Here is a 16,660-nt window from a genome sequence, read left to right as displayed (position 1 = left end):
GACCAGAGGGTGCCCTACCTGCTAGCAGGGGAGTCCCCAGAATACATGGCTAATCCACTCCTGCTTGTGTGTGGGGTGGGGGGGGGGGGGAAGCAAGTTTGCTTACTGTAAATGGTGTTTTCCATGGATAGTGTGAATTAGCCATGCTAACCCCCCCACCTCTCCAGACTGTACACATGCAAGCTTGGCTAATTGACTAAGACAGACCTGGAGATCGTGTGGCTATATACACAGGCACGCACACAGCTCTGGGTGCTTTGAGGAGCTCCGCCAGCTGGAGGACGATCCCCAGAATACATGATTAATTCACCCTGCTATCCACGGAAAACACTGTTTACGGTAAGCAAACTTGCTTTTCTCAGCCAATCAGAATGCAACTGTTAGGGTCAAATTGCAACCTCTAACTTCTTGCAACAGTGTCTGTGTGACCTGGATCTCAAACTTTCTGATCATATAGGCTCTGTGTCAAACTCAAAATATTGCCACATACCATGGTTATATTTACTAGGTAGGACTAAACCAGCTATTCACATTTGGCTGATTTTGATTGTACTAATAAACTAAACTTGAAATGTACAACCATATCCGAAGAATAAGTTGAGACATGCTGTTAGTGTGACAGAAATGTCTCAATGGATTTTAGTAGAGTAAACACCCTTGTCAATATCTAGGTTTTTCACAATATTTTGGTCGCCATTGTCTCCTGCGCCGACGATTCTCGCTGTATGGATTGTTTAAAATCCGATGGCCTTTGCCGGTCTGCCAAGTTCTTACCTCCAAGATTGGAGAACTGAGGTTCCCATGATGATGCCCTCTTTTTTTGAGGGAGCCAGTAAGATAGCTGGGCCAGGTAACGAATGAGCCTCCGATGGATCCGGGGAGCCTGTAGGCCCGTTGTTTCAGGGCTCTCGGAGACATCCTTGAACAAAATTCACAATCTTCACGATTGTGATCTGGCCCCAGGCATCAGTAACATCGGTCATGGCCATCCGTAACAGACATTACCTTGCCGCAACTACAGGGTTTAAACCTCGATTTTGACGTGTTTAAAGATTAACGCTGAGGAGAACAGCTCCGTCTGTGATCCTGTGCGCGGAAAGAACAGACTGAGGAGATTCCGTTACTTTCCTGCGCGGGAACACACGCGCAGCAGCAGAAGCAAAACTCTACTCTCTGCTTTGACAAGCTCCACCTCCCGGACCTGATTGACAGATCCTATGACAGCATGGCTAATTCAGCCCTGCTATCGACGGGAAACAATGCTTTACAGATGGTTGAATGGATTAAAAATACACCAGGGAAAATCTATATTATAAAACAATGGCTCTAAAAATGTATGAATGTATTTTTACAGTTATCTGTTTTAAAATAACCCCTGGTAGTAGAAATAAATTATTTACACATTCATGCCTCAAAAAGCCTTACTCCTTGCAGTTAAACCTTATGTGGCATCTTGAGTGATCTCAAGAGTAACCAGAGAGATTCAGGCTGAACTTTGGTAGAAAGCTTTGCATAAACTTTTATTAGTGACAAAAATAACCAAAACAGCAGTTCTACAGTTTTCTGCAGTTCAGCAATCAAAAAATGAGAATCACAACTTATATATAGGTTTCCTTCTCTCCCATGGGTCTCCTGTTCCCTGTTGGCCTGGCTAGTACCCTTTCCCATGGGCCTCTGCCTGGACCAGGTTACCTGAGGCTTGTTGCTTAACGTGAACTGGGCCAGATCTCTGGATCTGGTCCTTTAAGGCAGGGGAGCTCAAACCTGTCCTATGGCTCCCCAGCTAGTTGGGTTTCCAGAATATCCCTAATGAATATGCATGATAAATATTTACATATACAGGAGGTAGGTGCATGCAAATCTCGTGCATATTACATACACAGGAGGTAGGTGCATTCAAATCTCGTGCATATTCAACCTAAGACTTGAACCCTGCCTTCATACCTTTCAAAGAAAACTTAGACGTGGCTTTTCCTCCAAGCCTTCTCCTAAGTCAAAATTTCACGTCTGACTCAGCACATCGGACTCAGCCCAAGGAATGGGATGTTCACTAATCTCTTAACCCGTCTCATATTATTTATATGTTGTTAATTTCCGATCTGCCTACTTCCTGGCTACTATAGCCCCCAAGTTCTATGTCCCTGTTATATGTAACTTTGCTTGCTTCGGCCTTCTTGTTTGGTTACACTTGTTAATCCCAAGTTCCATGTAAACCGGCCTGATATGAATTTTATTCATGAAGTCCGGTATAGAAATATATATTAAAAAATATTAAATAAATTAGGGATTTCCTGAACACCTAAGTGGCTGGGGGGGGGCCCGTAGTCCAGTTTGCGCACCCCTGCTTTAAGGTATTCTGGGGCTCTCGTGTATACCTCTTTACACCTTACAATGCAAGAGTGAAGTGTTTAAAGAGCCATAATACAAAGCAGCACTTAATACAAGGCATGGAGGCAATTATACAGCTACAAATTAAAAAAAAATAAAAAAATGTAAACCTTGTATTTTCCATTTGTTTTTTTGATCGGAGTACTGGTACTGTAAATATTTGCAGAATCTGTTACTTCACTTCAGGGGAATCCTGCTTGTCTGCTGTCTTCAGCAATCTGATTATGAATCTTGTTCTTGTAGGGTTTGTGGTTTAGCTAGTTGATATTAACATGTAAACATTCTGCTGTTTCATTTCTTTCTCTTTCCTTCCCTTGAAGAGCATGCGGGAGTTAAAAGGTTTATATTCTTCCATTTATTGATCTCTCCCATTTAACCTCACCTTAGTTTAGGCCTCAGTGTTGACCAAGCTCACATCCTACACTTGGATCTTAGCCAAAAGGCCAAGTGCATAACTCTCTCTTCTTTGGCTACTGTATGTTGTGGAGAAGGGTATCTGATGAGCAGCAGCACCCTCTTAGATTCATAACGCTAGGTTACCAATGTAGAAAGAACGTTCAAATTACTGTCTCCAAAATAAAATGCAAATGGAACCAAAAGGATTGTAATCATTTTGTTTTGCACGCCTTTGTCACAAATGCCTAAAACTGGTAGCCAATCGTCAAACAAGTGACCATAGACTAGAATTAGAAAAATGCAGACAAATGTAAACTGGAAACTCCAAGATGACACTTTTAGGCTAATGCAATAAAATGTGTTCTGTTGAACGCATAGTTTTACCCACCCACAAACCTTACTGCTGATGCAGGAAGGAGTTTTATGCACACACATAATGTGTACATCCTGCTTAGCATCTTCACATGAAGGAAGGGCATTAAGCAGTTCTCCTTGGCCTAAGCTGGGTTTTCTTAGTGCTGGAAACTTTACTCCTGGTCAGGGATGGAGTTAAGTTTCTAGCACTGCTGTCACGTCACAGAAATTCAGACCGCAACTGGAGGCAGTGTAATATTTCAAAATAATCCTAAAACAATGTAGTAAAGAAAATTAGGCATGCTTTGGGGGCTGCTTTTTTTTTAAAATATAAATTAACAAAAAAAAAGGTTTCCAGGGTTGTTTTAAATTTGTTCCCTTTTAAAGCATAAAGACAAAGTGGGGTAGTAAAAGAAATTATAAATGAATAGTTACTGATACCAGTGGCTGCTGAGACAGAAAAATATAAACACGAGCCAAAAAGGGTCGTCTTTAGGAAATAAACCGAATAAAAACTTAAACCTCTCTTTATCCTTCCCTCCACCTGCCAAAAATTGCAGTTGCCAAAGTTATTTTCTCCAATGCAATAAAGAAACAGAGCTTTTATTTTCCACTTTTGAGATTTTTTTCGGTGCTACAATCTTCCCCTCGCACTCAAGGCAGCAACGCTGCAATAGGTAAGCTCTATACCCCCCTCCCCTCTGAGTTAAAATGTATATTCAGCCTGTGCTGAGCACACATTTTAACTCCAGATGCATTAGCATCGCATTAGCTTATTGTAACAGGAATTTAAAAAAGAAAGTAGCTTGTGTTTAAAACTGTGCTCTGAAATTCAGTGCAGTTTCCTAACATTCCACTTTCTGCAAGTCTGTCTCTATGCAATGCTAGAGAGCAAGAAACAAAAATGCATTTCCTCCTGTGCAAAATACAAAAAAAATTAGAAATGCACACTTACCAAAGCTCCCAGAGAAAATTCAAGACTTTCCATAAAAGAGTAAGAAAAACTGTCTATCATCCTAGAGGACTAAAGCGAAACAGAGGCTGTAACACCAAAACAATATGGTAGCCTGCCCTCAGGCCAGAAATAAAACCTAACTGAGAACAAAACGAACCAGTTCCAAAACCTAAGACATGGTGTACTTTCTGTAACCTATATCTTTACTTGAGTTACTAAGATTTTTATTTTTTCCTCCTTGTCCTACTCATTATAATCGTTATGGATATTACTTTAACAATAACAAACACCCAGCTGGAGTAAAGAGATCACACGCAAAAGTAGCAAATACAAGAAAAAAATGTGTGAAATAAAATTAAAATTCTTCAGACTTGAAGAAAGCACTTATGCAACAATGTGAAAGTTCAAAATGCTGGTTGGACTAATCAAATGTTTAGCAGCAGTACAGTCCCTCACTATGTCCGTGTTGTGCCGGTGGGGCTGTGTCAAGAGGGACCCACAAATTCTAGAAGAGAAACAAAATAAGCTTCAGAATAGAACAGCGGCTAATGCAATGAAGACAACACACAGTCCTATGTTAGAGCAGTAACAGTATTCATGTACACAAACAGATTCAATATACCCAGGGCAGGCTTAAGCAATAGCATTGTGGATATAATTGTAATACTATGAATATCGCAAGGTTACCTACCAGAGGCTGTGGCTGAAACTGATTTGAGGCAAGGGCTTGGAGGCAGGAGTCAGCCAGATAAATCCAGCAGTGCAGAGATGTATGGGAAGAATTTTCTGCAAAAGAGTAAACAATGTGACAGGAAAAAAGTGTCCAAAGAGGAGCTAAAATTAACATTGCAATGTGGCTCAGTAAAGGAGAGAAGAAACAAACCCGATTCTGAGCATGACTAATCTAAGAGAATAAATGTAGTCAGACTCAAATTAGGAGACATACCGTCACGCAATGGTAGCCACCATTGTAAACCCCCCCCCCCCCCACTACAGTTTGCCTTCCACAGAGGCAGTAACCTATGAGAACATTTAGTCTCTTTAGAGCTTTGCCCCCCCCCGGCACTATATCAGCCCATGGGCCATTACTCATGTAATCCTGTTCGGTATGCTCCCTGTCCCTCTCTCCTTTTTCACACACTTCTTCAGCGAAAACCTACAATTTTTAAGACATTACTCAACTTGTGCATCCAAAGGTGCGAAGGTGGCAGACCTCATGTGTCACCTAGATAGGATTATAGACCGTGCTGGGGAGGAGCTGGCTGTCGTGGTACATGTGGGCACCAACGACATAGGAAAATGTGGGAGAGAGGTTCTGGAAGCCAAATTTAGGATTTTAGGTAGGAAGCTGAAATCCAGAACCTCCAGGGTGGCATTCTCTGAAATGCTCCCTGTTCCACATGTAGGTCCCCAGAGGCAGGCAGAGCTCCAGAGTCTCAATGTGTCGATGAGACAATGGTGCAACAAAGAGGGATTCAGCTTTGTAAGGAACTGGGCAAACTTTTGGGGAAAGGGGAGACATTTTTCCGAAAGGATGGGCTCCACCTTAACCAGAGTTGGAACCAAGCTGCTGGCACTAACTTTCAAAAAGGAGATAGAGCAGCTTTTAAACTAGAACAAGGGGGAAAGCCGACAGTCACTCAGCAGTGCATGGTTTGGAGAAATGAATCCTTGAAGGATACTAATGAAACAGGAGTGTTAGGGCATCCCAACAGAGAGGTTCCATTAAAAGCAAACATAGTCCATATGCCTATATGTAAAAAATCACCAAAGCTAATGATTTCTGAAATATCCCAAACAACCGAAAAGCAGGTTGTTAAAACAAACAAAAAAACACACTTTGAAATGTCAGTATGCCAATGCCAGAAGTCTAAGAAGTAAGATGGGAGAGTTAGAGTGTATAGCAGCAAATGATGAGATTGACATAATTAGCATCAGAGAGACTTGGTGGAAGGAGGATAACCAATGGGACAGTGCTATATCAAGGTACAAATTATATCACAATGACAGTGAGGATCAACTTGGTGGGGGGGGGGGGGGGTGGCACTTTATGTCTGGGAGGGTATAGAGTCCAACAGGATAAAGATCATACAAGAGACTAAATGCTCAGTAGAATCTATATGGGTAGAAATCCCATGTGTGTTGGGTAAGAGTATAGTGATAGGAGTATATTACCTTCCACCTGGACAAAATGGTCAGACAGATGATGAAATGCTAAGAGAATTCAGGGAAGCAAACCAATTTGGCAGTGCAATAATAATGGGAGATTTCAATTACCCCAATATTGACTGGGTAAATGTAACATCAGGACTTTCTAGAGACATAAAGTTCCTGGATGTAATAAATGATTGCTTCATGGAGCAATTGGTTCAGGAACCAACAAGAGAGAGAGCTATTTTAGATTTATTTCTTAGTGGAACTCAGGCTTTGGTGAGAGAAGTAACGGTGGTGGGGCCACTTGGCAACAGTGATCATAACATGATCAAATTTAAACTAATAACTGGAAGGGGAACAATAAGTAAATCTGCAGCCCTAACACTAAACTTTCAAAAGGGAAACTTTGATAAAATGAGGAAAATAGTTAGAAAAAAACTGAAAGGTGCAGCTGCAAAGGTTAAAAGTGTTCAACAGGCTTGGACATTGTTTAAAAATACACTCCTAGAGGTGCAGTCCATATGTATTCCATGCATTAAGAAAGGTAGAAGGAAGGAAAAACGATTACAGTCATGGTTAAAAGGTGAGGTGAAAGAGGCTAGTTTAGCCAAAAAAAATCCTTCAAAAATTGGAAGAAGGATCCATCTGAAGAAAATAGGATAAAATATAAGCATTGTCAAGTTAAGTGTAAAACATTGATAAGACAGGTGAAGAGAGAATTTGAAATGAAGTTGGCCATAGAGGCAAAAACTCATAATAAAAACTTTTTTTAAATATATCCAATGCAAGCAACTTGTGAGGGAGTCAGTTGGACCATTAGATGACTGAGGGGTTAAAGGGGCTCTTAGGGAAGATAAGGCCATTGCAGAAAAACTAAATGAATTCTTTGCTTCTGTGTTTACTAATGAGGATGTTGGGAAGATACCAGTTTCGGAGATGGTTTTCAGGGGTGATGAGTCAGATGAACTGAACAAAATCACTGTGAACCTGGAAGATGTAGTAGACCAGATTGACAAACTAAAGAGTAGAAAATCACCTGGACTGGATGGTATGCATCCTAGGGTACTGAAGGAACTAAAAAATGAAATTTCTGATCAATTAGTTAAAATTTGTAACCTATCATTAAAATCATCCATTATACCGGAAGACTGGAGGGTGGCCAATGTAACTCCAATATTTAAAAAAGGCTCCAGGGGCGAGCCGGGTAACTGTAGACCAGTGAGCCTAACTTCAGTGCTGGGAAAAATAGTGGAAACTATTCTCAAGATCAAAATTGTAGAGCATATAGAAAGACATGGTTTAATGAAACATAGCCAACATGGATTTACCCAAGGGAAGTCTTGCCTAACAAATCTGCTTCATTTTTTTGATGGGGTTAATAAACATGTGGATAAAGGAGAACCAGTAGATGTAGTGTATTTGGATTTTCAGAAGGATGGCTTTACCATCTCCAGCTATTTGGCCCCCTTGTCCTTCCCCTCACAGCTGCATTCTTTCTTGTGCTCTTGAAACCCTCTCCCTCCTCTCTCATGGAGGGGGAGATGGAGGACGGAGAGTGGGCAATGTAGGAAAGAGTTGGAAAGGTGTAGGATTGGCACAGAAAACTGGATAGCGAGAAGGGGGGGGTGAAATCTAGATGAGTGAATAGAAAGGCAGAGATGAAGAAAAAGAAAAGATATTAGGGATGGGGGGGGGGCCTGAAAAAGAGAGGAGAGAAATAAAACAGATAATGAACAGAAGACCCTGTTAAAGGAGTTAGGAGACCAAGAAGAGGAAAGCAGTATATGGAGATGAGGACCAACCTGATTAGAAAAATATAAAATGTCTAGAAAACAAGAGTAGAAAAAAAAAGCATTTTCTGTTCAGTTTAGTGAATGGAATATCACCACTTTGCAAACGTACAGCTCATCTTTTCTTTTGCACAAAACATGACAATCCCCCCCTCTCATATAACAGTCTCCCGATTTGTGGCAATATGTGTTGTGTTTAGGGTGAGTGCTCAATTTTTTTTTCCACTTAGCCATGGGTGCCAAATGGCTTGCCTACGGCGCTGCTGTTCCGTGTAAAACATTGAATCTGTTCGTGAGTATGAATACTGTACTAACATATAAATGTTTTCGTTGTTATTTGCCACTGTTCCATTCTGAAGCTTGTTTATTTTGTTTTTCTTCTGGAATTTATTTGCAGGTCCCTCCCGCGGCAGCCCCACCAGCGAAACACGGCCGTGACGCAAAACTGTATTGCTACCAACTGTCTAATATTTAATAGCAATAGAGCCCGGCCAGCATTTTGAACTTTCACATTGTTATATAAGTGCTTTTTTTTTCGAGTCTAAACAGTTTCACTTTTATTTTACACGGTTTTATTTCCTTGTATTACTTTAACAGTATATGCCACTAAATTTACCGGACTTACGTCGATTTATGGAGATAAAAATCCCCCTGCTTTAGGCTTGGACACTGTGTGGCAAAGGTCTACCATCCCCCGAGCTGAGACTTTTTGAAATTGTACCGTATAGACTATTACTGCACAGCACTGCCGTCCAGCTCTTTGCCTTCCCGGTGTAGAAGAGAGGATGAAATTCCAGGCCTTCAGCGCCCGGCTCAGCATCAAGCGCGCCTCGTGCTTCCGTCTTCCGGTGGGCGGGGCCCGCGCGCTACCGTCCCCTAAGCCCCAGTGACGCACTTCTGACGATTGCTGCGGCACTGCTGGGCTCGGCGCACTCTCGCTGGTGTATTTGTATTTTCAGTTCCGGAGGGGGAGGTGAGGTGAGGTGGCTCAGCTAGGGGGAGAGGGAGGGGACGGGGATGGGGATACGTTTACGTTTACATTATTGAGCACGGCTCTGGGTTTCATTTAAAAGGCAGAAACGAGGGGCCGCTGTGCAAGCCGCTAGTCTTGCTTCTTAACCTGAGAAGTAGTTGGGGCAGGGCTGTGTCCTGAGGGGGTGCAGTGGCATAAGACGAAGCCTGCGCTGTCAGCTTTGGGTTGCGGGGAAAAATGTTTTCTGTTTTTGAGTAGCACGTGCTAATTAAGAGGAAACCAGCGAAAGCGCATTCCTAGGTAAAACCGTCATTACTGCCCACTTGGCGGATGGGGAAGGGAAGGGGAAGGCCGCGGGGAGGAGACTTCCCAAGTGCTGGATCTCAATACAAAATACTAAATTTTCTAGCTACGGCACTGATAACGCATCACCACAAAACAGTAAGGATAGGGGCAGTGGGAAATAGAGCCTTTATCTTCCCACATAAGGGTTTCATCCCTACATTAAATAGCCTGCAGAACTCCTCGCAATGCATGCCTTCAATACTTAACGTTCCCAGCGGGAGACCTATGCATTGTCATTCTTGGACATCAGAGCTATCACTCGTATTGGAGTAGACTTATTTCAGGAAAAGTCATTCACATGTTAAACATGTAAGCAACCATGCTGTGCTCAAAGGGCTTGACGTATCTGGAGCCAGAAGAGTGACAGATGTCACTCACTTTTCCTGGTTGCTGTTCATTGTGAGAAATGAACATAGGATATCTTTCAGCAGTTCCAAGTGAGTATGAAGAGACGTCCCTTTTTATATGGCTGTGCAGCTCTGCGCAAATCTTGTGGTATGTGAAAATCTGATGCAATGTAAAAACAGAAAAGAGAAAAAGTTGTAAGAATACACAGGAAAGAGGGGGAATGGTAACATGGGATAGACTTAGTTTTTGGTTACTTGCCAGGTTCCTATGGCCTGGATTGGTCACTGTTGGAAACAGGATCCTGGGCTTGATGGCCCAGATATTCAGAAATTGATATTCAGTGATATTCAGAAATTAATAATATAAATAAAATACTTGTTTTTGTCTTAGATGCGGGTCATTAGACATTCAGAACAGGCTCTAAAAACAGCACTGATATCCAGAAATGGGGAACTCATTAAGCTGTACGAGAAGTTCAGCCAAGGAGAGCGACATTTGCTGAATGAAGCATTCCGGTCGGATAGTTTTCTCTTCCAGTCTGTCGCTGTGCACTCTGATTCCGATTGGATTCCCTCTCACCCAGAAGCCACTCAAGACTTTGAACAGTTTTATCGCTGTCCTTATAGAAGCATACCAAGTGCAAAGAAAAGGACCATTTATATCCAACCTATTGGTATTTCAGTTTAGCATGATCACTAAGTGTTTAAAAGGAGTTCTTCGTTTGTGGGCTGGTAGCTGTATCTCATGGCTGATGACATCATAATTTGTTGTAAAAAAAAAAATGCAGGAAGACAATGCCATCATTATGAAACAGATTGTTAGTTCTTGGATGATTGCATTTTTGGCTACATTCTCCCCTTCAATCCAGTTTCCAGATGAATTAGCTAGATCCTTTCATGGTGTGAGAACTGAAAGGCGATTGACCTCCCAAAACTGAAATTTTCGGAGTCACTCATACACCAGCATGTGTCATCCTTGTGGCAGCAATCCTTCCTCTTTGAGCCTCTGGCTTCACCGGTACTCAGGATTGGGAAAATACCTGAGTGTCCAGTCAGGCACCTAAACTTCAGCAGCTGTTGCAGGGGCAGGGTGGAGAAGATACCACAGATTTCAGATGTGGGGTCTGGTGTAAGAAGCTGCTGCTTCACCAGTGTTGATGTGGGCCTCGGCCTCTTTAAGGTGCCATCCATGTTAGGTACAGAGCAAGGTCTGAAAATCCACTGTCCCTACATAAGGGACCAGGGAGGTGAAATGCTGGTCCTGTCTGCAGGGCTCTAGCTAAGACACTGTGACCCAGAGCTGCCTCATGTCTTAACACATTGTACTAAAATTCCCAGGGGGAGTGCTGTGAGGGAGGAAGAAGCATGAAGAGATGTAGATAGATAGTGGCTGAAGGGGCAACTGGGATGAGAAAAAGGGGGAGGGGGAAGAAGCAAAAAAGGAAAATAAAAACTAAAAAAGACTAAACAGCACAATTTAAAAAGTGAAAAATAATATGGAAACAATTTCCTGTCTTGTAAAAAAAAAACAAAAAAAACAAACAAAAAAAAACAACACATTTCGGCTAGTACCAAAGTTTTTAAATTAGTTTATCATCTCTGCAAATAAGCACTCTAGCCCTGACTGTTATAGTTTATATGTTTCTGAAGCTATAGTAGGATTTTACAACTTTACCAGTGGGCAGGGTGGACTAGAACTAAACTTTAAATAATACAATGTGGGAGTCCAGTTAATCTGATCTCAGTGGTGATTAAATTAATGAAATCGCTGCTAAAGCAGAGGTTCCTCTTCAGGGAGCCAGCCAGACCAGTCTAGATGCATGGGTTTATGGCAGGGGTCGGGAACCCATGGCTCGCGAGCCAGATATGGCTCTTTTGATGGCTGCATCTGGCTCGCAGACAAATCTAAATCAGTGTGTCGCCACACTTTCCAGTCCCCCGCTGACCCAGCTGCTCCCCGGTCCTCCTCCGCCCGGGCTTAAAATGCTGTCAGCCCGGGCGGAATGCGGCAGAATAGCTGGAGTCGGCGGCACCGGCATGCTCTCTTCTTCCCGCCCCTCCCGCGGCCCGGAAGAGGAAGCGGCAGAATAGCTGGAGTCGGCACCGGCATGCTCTCTTCCCCCCGCCCGCGGCCCAGAAGAGGAAGTGGTGAGCATCGGGTGCGTGCGCGGGAAGAAGAGACCACGCTAGTGTGGTCAGCGTCGGTCCGACGAAAAGAAGACTGCAGCGCGGCTCGGAGGAAAATAAAGAAGAGCTTCAACCGCGGCCGATGGGACTCCTCCTCCGTGAGGGCTGAAAATGAAGGAGGTTAGCGTTGGGAGGAGGCTGCTGCTGCCGCGAGTTCCCGGGGTGGGGGAGAGAGAGAGAGTGAATGAGCGAGTAAGCATGTGTGTTTGAGATCCTGTGTGTGTGAGTGAGAGATTGCATGTATGTGAATGATTGAGAGCCTGTATATGTGAGAGAGAGAGCATGAATGTAAGTTTACGATTGGGAACCTGTATGTGTAAGTTTGTGATTGAAAACCTGTTTGTGTGAAATGTGTATGATTGCGATCCTTTGTGTGTGAGAGAAATCATGTGTATGTATGATTAAGAGCCTATGTGTATAAGTAAGAGAGAGATCATGTGTGTCTGTGTGTGACTGAGAGCTGATTTAGGTGAGGGAGCATGTGAGAGTGTGATTGAGAGCCTGTGTGTAAATGAGAGAAAGAGAGGACATGTTTATAAGCATGTGAATGAGAGTCTGTGTGTGAGAGAAAAAGACAGCATGTATGTGTGTGATTGAAAGCCTATGTGTGTAAGCGTGAAAAGATAGACAGCATGTGTGTAAATGTGTAATTAAGAGCCTATATAAGTGAGAGAAAAAGCATGTGTATATGTGAGTGACTGAGAGCATGTGTGTATAGGTGTGTAATTGAGAGCCAGTGTGAGAGAGAGCGCTGGTATGTGACTGAGAGAGGAGAAAGTTCCAAGCAAACCACCCCACCTCCTGCTAATTCAGAACAATCTCAGGACACCTGGATATCAAACGTTCCCAGGTATGCAGAGGAAAAAAATTGTTGTATCCTTATTTTTCATTTCTTGGTCTTTGAGTCTGCTATTTTGAAATATTTTATTGGTATCTAGAATTTTTTATATGAGTTTTTAATTATTGGATATTCCACTCATCAGCTGTTTCGAAATATGTTCTTTTTGTTAGTACAGTTTTACTGCTGATGATTTTATATTTCTTGTTCCCTGTACGTACCATGATCAGTCCAGATGGTGGGTTATGTCCCCCGTCCAGCAGATGGAGTCAGAGCAAACTTCGGAGGGTGCTGGGATATAAGCAGGTGCACCCTCCTGTGATCCTCAGTATCTCTCTGACTCCAGCAGATGTGAGCTGGGGAACCATTGTTCCCCCTTTTAGTGGTATTTCTTTCCACATTGCTTATTCTCTTTCTAAGGATAGGATCAAGCAGGCCTGGGTTTAAAAAAAAAAAAAAGTTGTTAAAATTTTCCTAGGGGTCTCTCTGAGCTCCCTACCCGGGTCTTGCAGCCCTGGTGGGCTTGCCAGCAGGACTGTGTTCCTTTTGCTGTCTTCTTTCTCTCTTCCTCCAGGTAAGTTTGTTTTGGGCTGTTCTGTTTGCTTTTCAGCTTATCCAGTGGGACTGCAGAGGTGGATGCTGGTGGTGCCAGCCTCTCCCCTACGCTGCTCCGCGGTCGGACCTCTCCCCTCCCCCTCGGCCCCACGACGTAGCATTCCCCGGGGCCGCAGCGTCAGGGAGGCCCCATTCCCCTGTCGCTTCTGAGGGGAGGGTTGGCGAGTTGAGCCTGGGCGACACGAGCCCGCTCCTCCCGCGGCGTGAGTTTCCCCGGATCCGGACCTCGACGCAGGTGTTCCCCCCCCCGGGCCCGCGCGATGCAGCGCGTTCGGTGCCCTTCCTGTGGCGGCCCGGGGCAGGGTGGATCGCGGGATGGCTCCTGCGGCAGATGTCTCCCCAGGGGCGAGACCGGCCCGGTTCCTCAGTCTTCTTCGCTGCCGCGATCAGAACGCCGCGGCTCTCGGGGGATGGCCCCGCCCCCTTCTTTGGCGGGAGCGGTGGCCATCTTGGAGCTGGAGAGCTGCATGGATTCGGACGCTGAGGAGTCTCAGCAGGATATTTCCCCGCGCTCGACCCCGATTCGGGACCCGGGTCCCCCCTCAGCACCACCGCCCCCCCCCCCCAGAGAACCCCTCCTTCCCCCCCTTCCGTCTCCAGCCGGGTTTTCGGCGGATTTTGTGGTTTTAATGCACCAGGCGTATCTGCAGAGCCTGCTGCCGAAGGGGGGGCCACCGGCTGACCCCACGCCTGCGAAGGTGCCCTGCTTGCTGGGGACGGGGGGCTCCAATCTGGGAGCCACGGGGGGGAGGGTCCCAGGGTGCACTTGGCCCTTTCACTGAGTGGGGGGGCTCCAATCCCGGATCCAGGGGGTGACCCGGCGTCGACGCGGATGATGACTCGCTCCTCGCAGCGCACCTGGAGTGTGACGATCCCTTCCTACGGGTCTGCATTCCCACTCTACTCGTTCGCAAGCGGCATCTTGGGCAGAGTGTCAGATGGTATCACCGCAGGAGATATGCAGGGCGGCTACGTGGAAATCCTTGCATACTTTTGCAAGACATTACAGACTGGATGTTCAGGCTCCAGTTGCGGGATGATTTGGAGAGGGAGTGCTTCGAGCGGGCCTCTCCAGATCCTATCCCAATTAAGGAAGCTCTGGTACATCCCAGGAGTCTGGACTGATCAGGGTATGTACAGGGAAAGGAAAATTAGTTTCTTACCTGATAATTTTTGTTCCTGTAGTACCACGGATCAGTCCAGAATCCCGCCCATCTCAGACATGAGAGAAAGGGAGAGTTCGCTTGGTTCTTATATATTATCTTATTTCAGATTGGCAGAGTTCTGAATTTTGTCCTCAAGTGGTTCTCAAGGTTCAGGTCCTGGGAGGATTCGGTGGACCGGTTTGTTTATTTTTCTGTATATAATTATAATGGTTTTGAGATTTCCATTCTTTTTTTTTTTTTTTTAATTCTTTATTTATATATTTTATAATAATACATACAGAAAAACATTCTCTTTCCTGGTTGTAATACATAAAGAAACCAAAGGATCAAAGAATTAATTGGAACATCATCAAAAAGAAACTTTTCAATATTTAAATTATAGAGAATTTACACAGCCTATTTTAACCTAATGCACCTGAACCGATTATAGGGTGGGAATCTCAACTTTGCAATTATCCAAAAAACCCCTAAGTTTTATTGGTTCGTAAAAAATATAACTTTTCCCCTTATATTGCAGTAAACATTTACATGGGTATCTCACATTTATCTGCATACCTAATGCTCTTGCTTCCTGACACATTCCAACAAATAGTTTTCTACAAATTTGCGTGTCTCTCATGATGTCTGGGTATATCCATACCTTTTTCCCATAAAATAACTTCTTACGGTTTTTAAGAAACAACCTTAATACTAAATCTCTATCAGAGGGATGTATGAAGGACACCAATAAAGTTCCCCAGTATTCTATTTGATCAATAGATGGAGCTTCCAAAAAAGCTGTCAAATCTGTTTCAAGATTTATATTAGGGGGTTGTAATCCAGTATCCTCAGTTGTTTTTGGTGCTGGTGCATAATATATCTTAGATAGCAAAGGTAATGACTCAGAAGGCATTAGGAGAATCTCCGTTAAATATTTTTTAAAATGTTCTCTAGGGGAGATCAATTTAATATACGGGAAATTTAATATCCTTAAGTTTAAGTATCTTAATTTGTTCTCAATGTTTTCTATTCTCCTTCTCATCATATTATCCGATTGAATCAGATTAGTTTGCACTTCTTGTACTCCCTTTATTTTCCCAGACATATCCTCAATAATGCCTTCATGATTATTAACTTTGACTTCCATCTGCTGGATAGTGTTTTGAGATACATTGATTGAACTAGCAAGTGATGATATAGAATTTTCTAACTTTGTTATAGCGTTCCAGATAGCATCCAATGTGACTTCTTTCGGTTTTTGTAATTTTTGCAAAGTAAAGCTGGCACTCTTCCCATCTTCGCGGGAGATCTCAAAGATCTTATGGATCTCTCCTTTCGGGTCCCCTCCCTCACCTATATATTTCTTAACAGATACTCCTTCTATCACATTCTTTGTTAGAATCACATTCTCTTTCACATTTTTATCAATTGGAGTTCCACTAATCAGATGTAATTTATCCAAGGCATTTCCCTCAGGTGCCCCCTCTGCAACAGAGTTTCCTACGGCTAGTAGCCGAATCTCTCGGTCGGGTTCCTGAGGGCTACCGTGGCAAGGGGGGGAGGGCGTTACAGGGGCTCCTGGGCTTAATGAGATGTTGGTGTCTAAGAGGGATAGGTTGTGTTCCCCCCCTAATCCCTCAGCAGACTTTGCTCCAGGACTTGAGGCTGCTGCCGGGGCAAAAAATCCTTCTATACATGGCTGTGAAAGAGCGTTTGGAGTTGGGGCAGAGGTCTCAGTTCGCAGACGCCCCTTCCGCTTTGTATGAGGCATGTCACTGAGTGATAATCAAGTTTAATAGAAGGCTTACCCACATGGCTTCTCTTCGTTTCTTGATCCTTTTGCGGAGGTTGAGGTGGAGTCCACAAATTAATAGTCCACGTTCACCTTAAAATAATTTCAAGTCCATATCAAAGTCCAGAGCAAAGTCGGAGCTAAGTCGCGCGCCGGCGGTTGCGACACGGCGTAAAAGGGGCTGGCTTTAAGGACCCCGCCGGTCCCGAACGGATGACGTCACACGGGAGGGCAGGAGCTACCCCGTAGGGGCCGGAAACAGCTGGGCTCTCACCCCCGGTAAGCTTGCAGATGGAATTCACTCCTTCTCCTCCTCTCCTCGAACTCAATAGAAATGTGGGCTGGCTTTAAGGACCCCGCCGGTCCCGAACGGATGACGTC

At 44.0% G+C, this 16,660-nt stretch overlaps 1 protein-coding gene and 1 long non-coding RNA gene across 7 annotated transcripts in view; one reads left to right on the top strand and one right to left on the bottom strand.

Annotated features, from left to right (window-relative positions):
- Positions 1 to 1,501: 1,501 nt before the first annotated feature.
- On the bottom strand, positions 1,502 to 8,802 carry LOC115090352. Its single transcript, XR_003856386.1, has 3 exons — positions 8,663 to 8,802; positions 4,785 to 4,879; positions 1,502 to 4,598 (listed from the first exon to the last, which is right to left on the bottom strand). It is a non-coding gene; the product is annotated as an uncharacterized LOC115090352 (long non-coding RNA).
- A 73-nt stretch (positions 8,803 to 8,875) lies between these two features.
- The window catches only part of AMZ2 (archaelysin family metallopeptidase 2), a 31,933-nt gene continuing 24,148 nt past the window's right edge, over positions 8,876 to 16,660 (top strand). The window contains exons 1-2 of one of the 6 annotated variants that reach the window (XM_029599323.1): positions 8,876 to 9,010; positions 10,094 to 10,376. In XM_029599323.1, the coding sequence (XP_029455183.1) occupies positions 10,094 to 10,376 (283 nt within the window). In that variant the 5' untranslated portion in view covers positions 8,876 to 9,010. Of the gene's footprint in view, positions 9,016 to 9,062; positions 9,793 to 10,093; positions 10,377 to 16,660 lie in introns of those variants that run through there. The other 5 variants (XM_029599318.1, XM_029599320.1, XM_029599321.1 and 2 more) reach the window with 5 other exon arrangements.

The sequence above is a fragment of the Rhinatrema bivittatum genome, chromosome 4 (genome assembly GCF_901001135.1).
Source record: "Rhinatrema bivittatum chromosome 4, aRhiBiv1.1, whole genome shotgun sequence".
NCBI lineage: Eukaryota > Metazoa > Chordata > Amphibia > Gymnophiona > Rhinatrematidae > Rhinatrema > Rhinatrema bivittatum.
The sequence above is the reverse complement of the archived record's forward strand: the minus strand, read 5'-3'. Positions and strand labels throughout refer to the sequence as shown.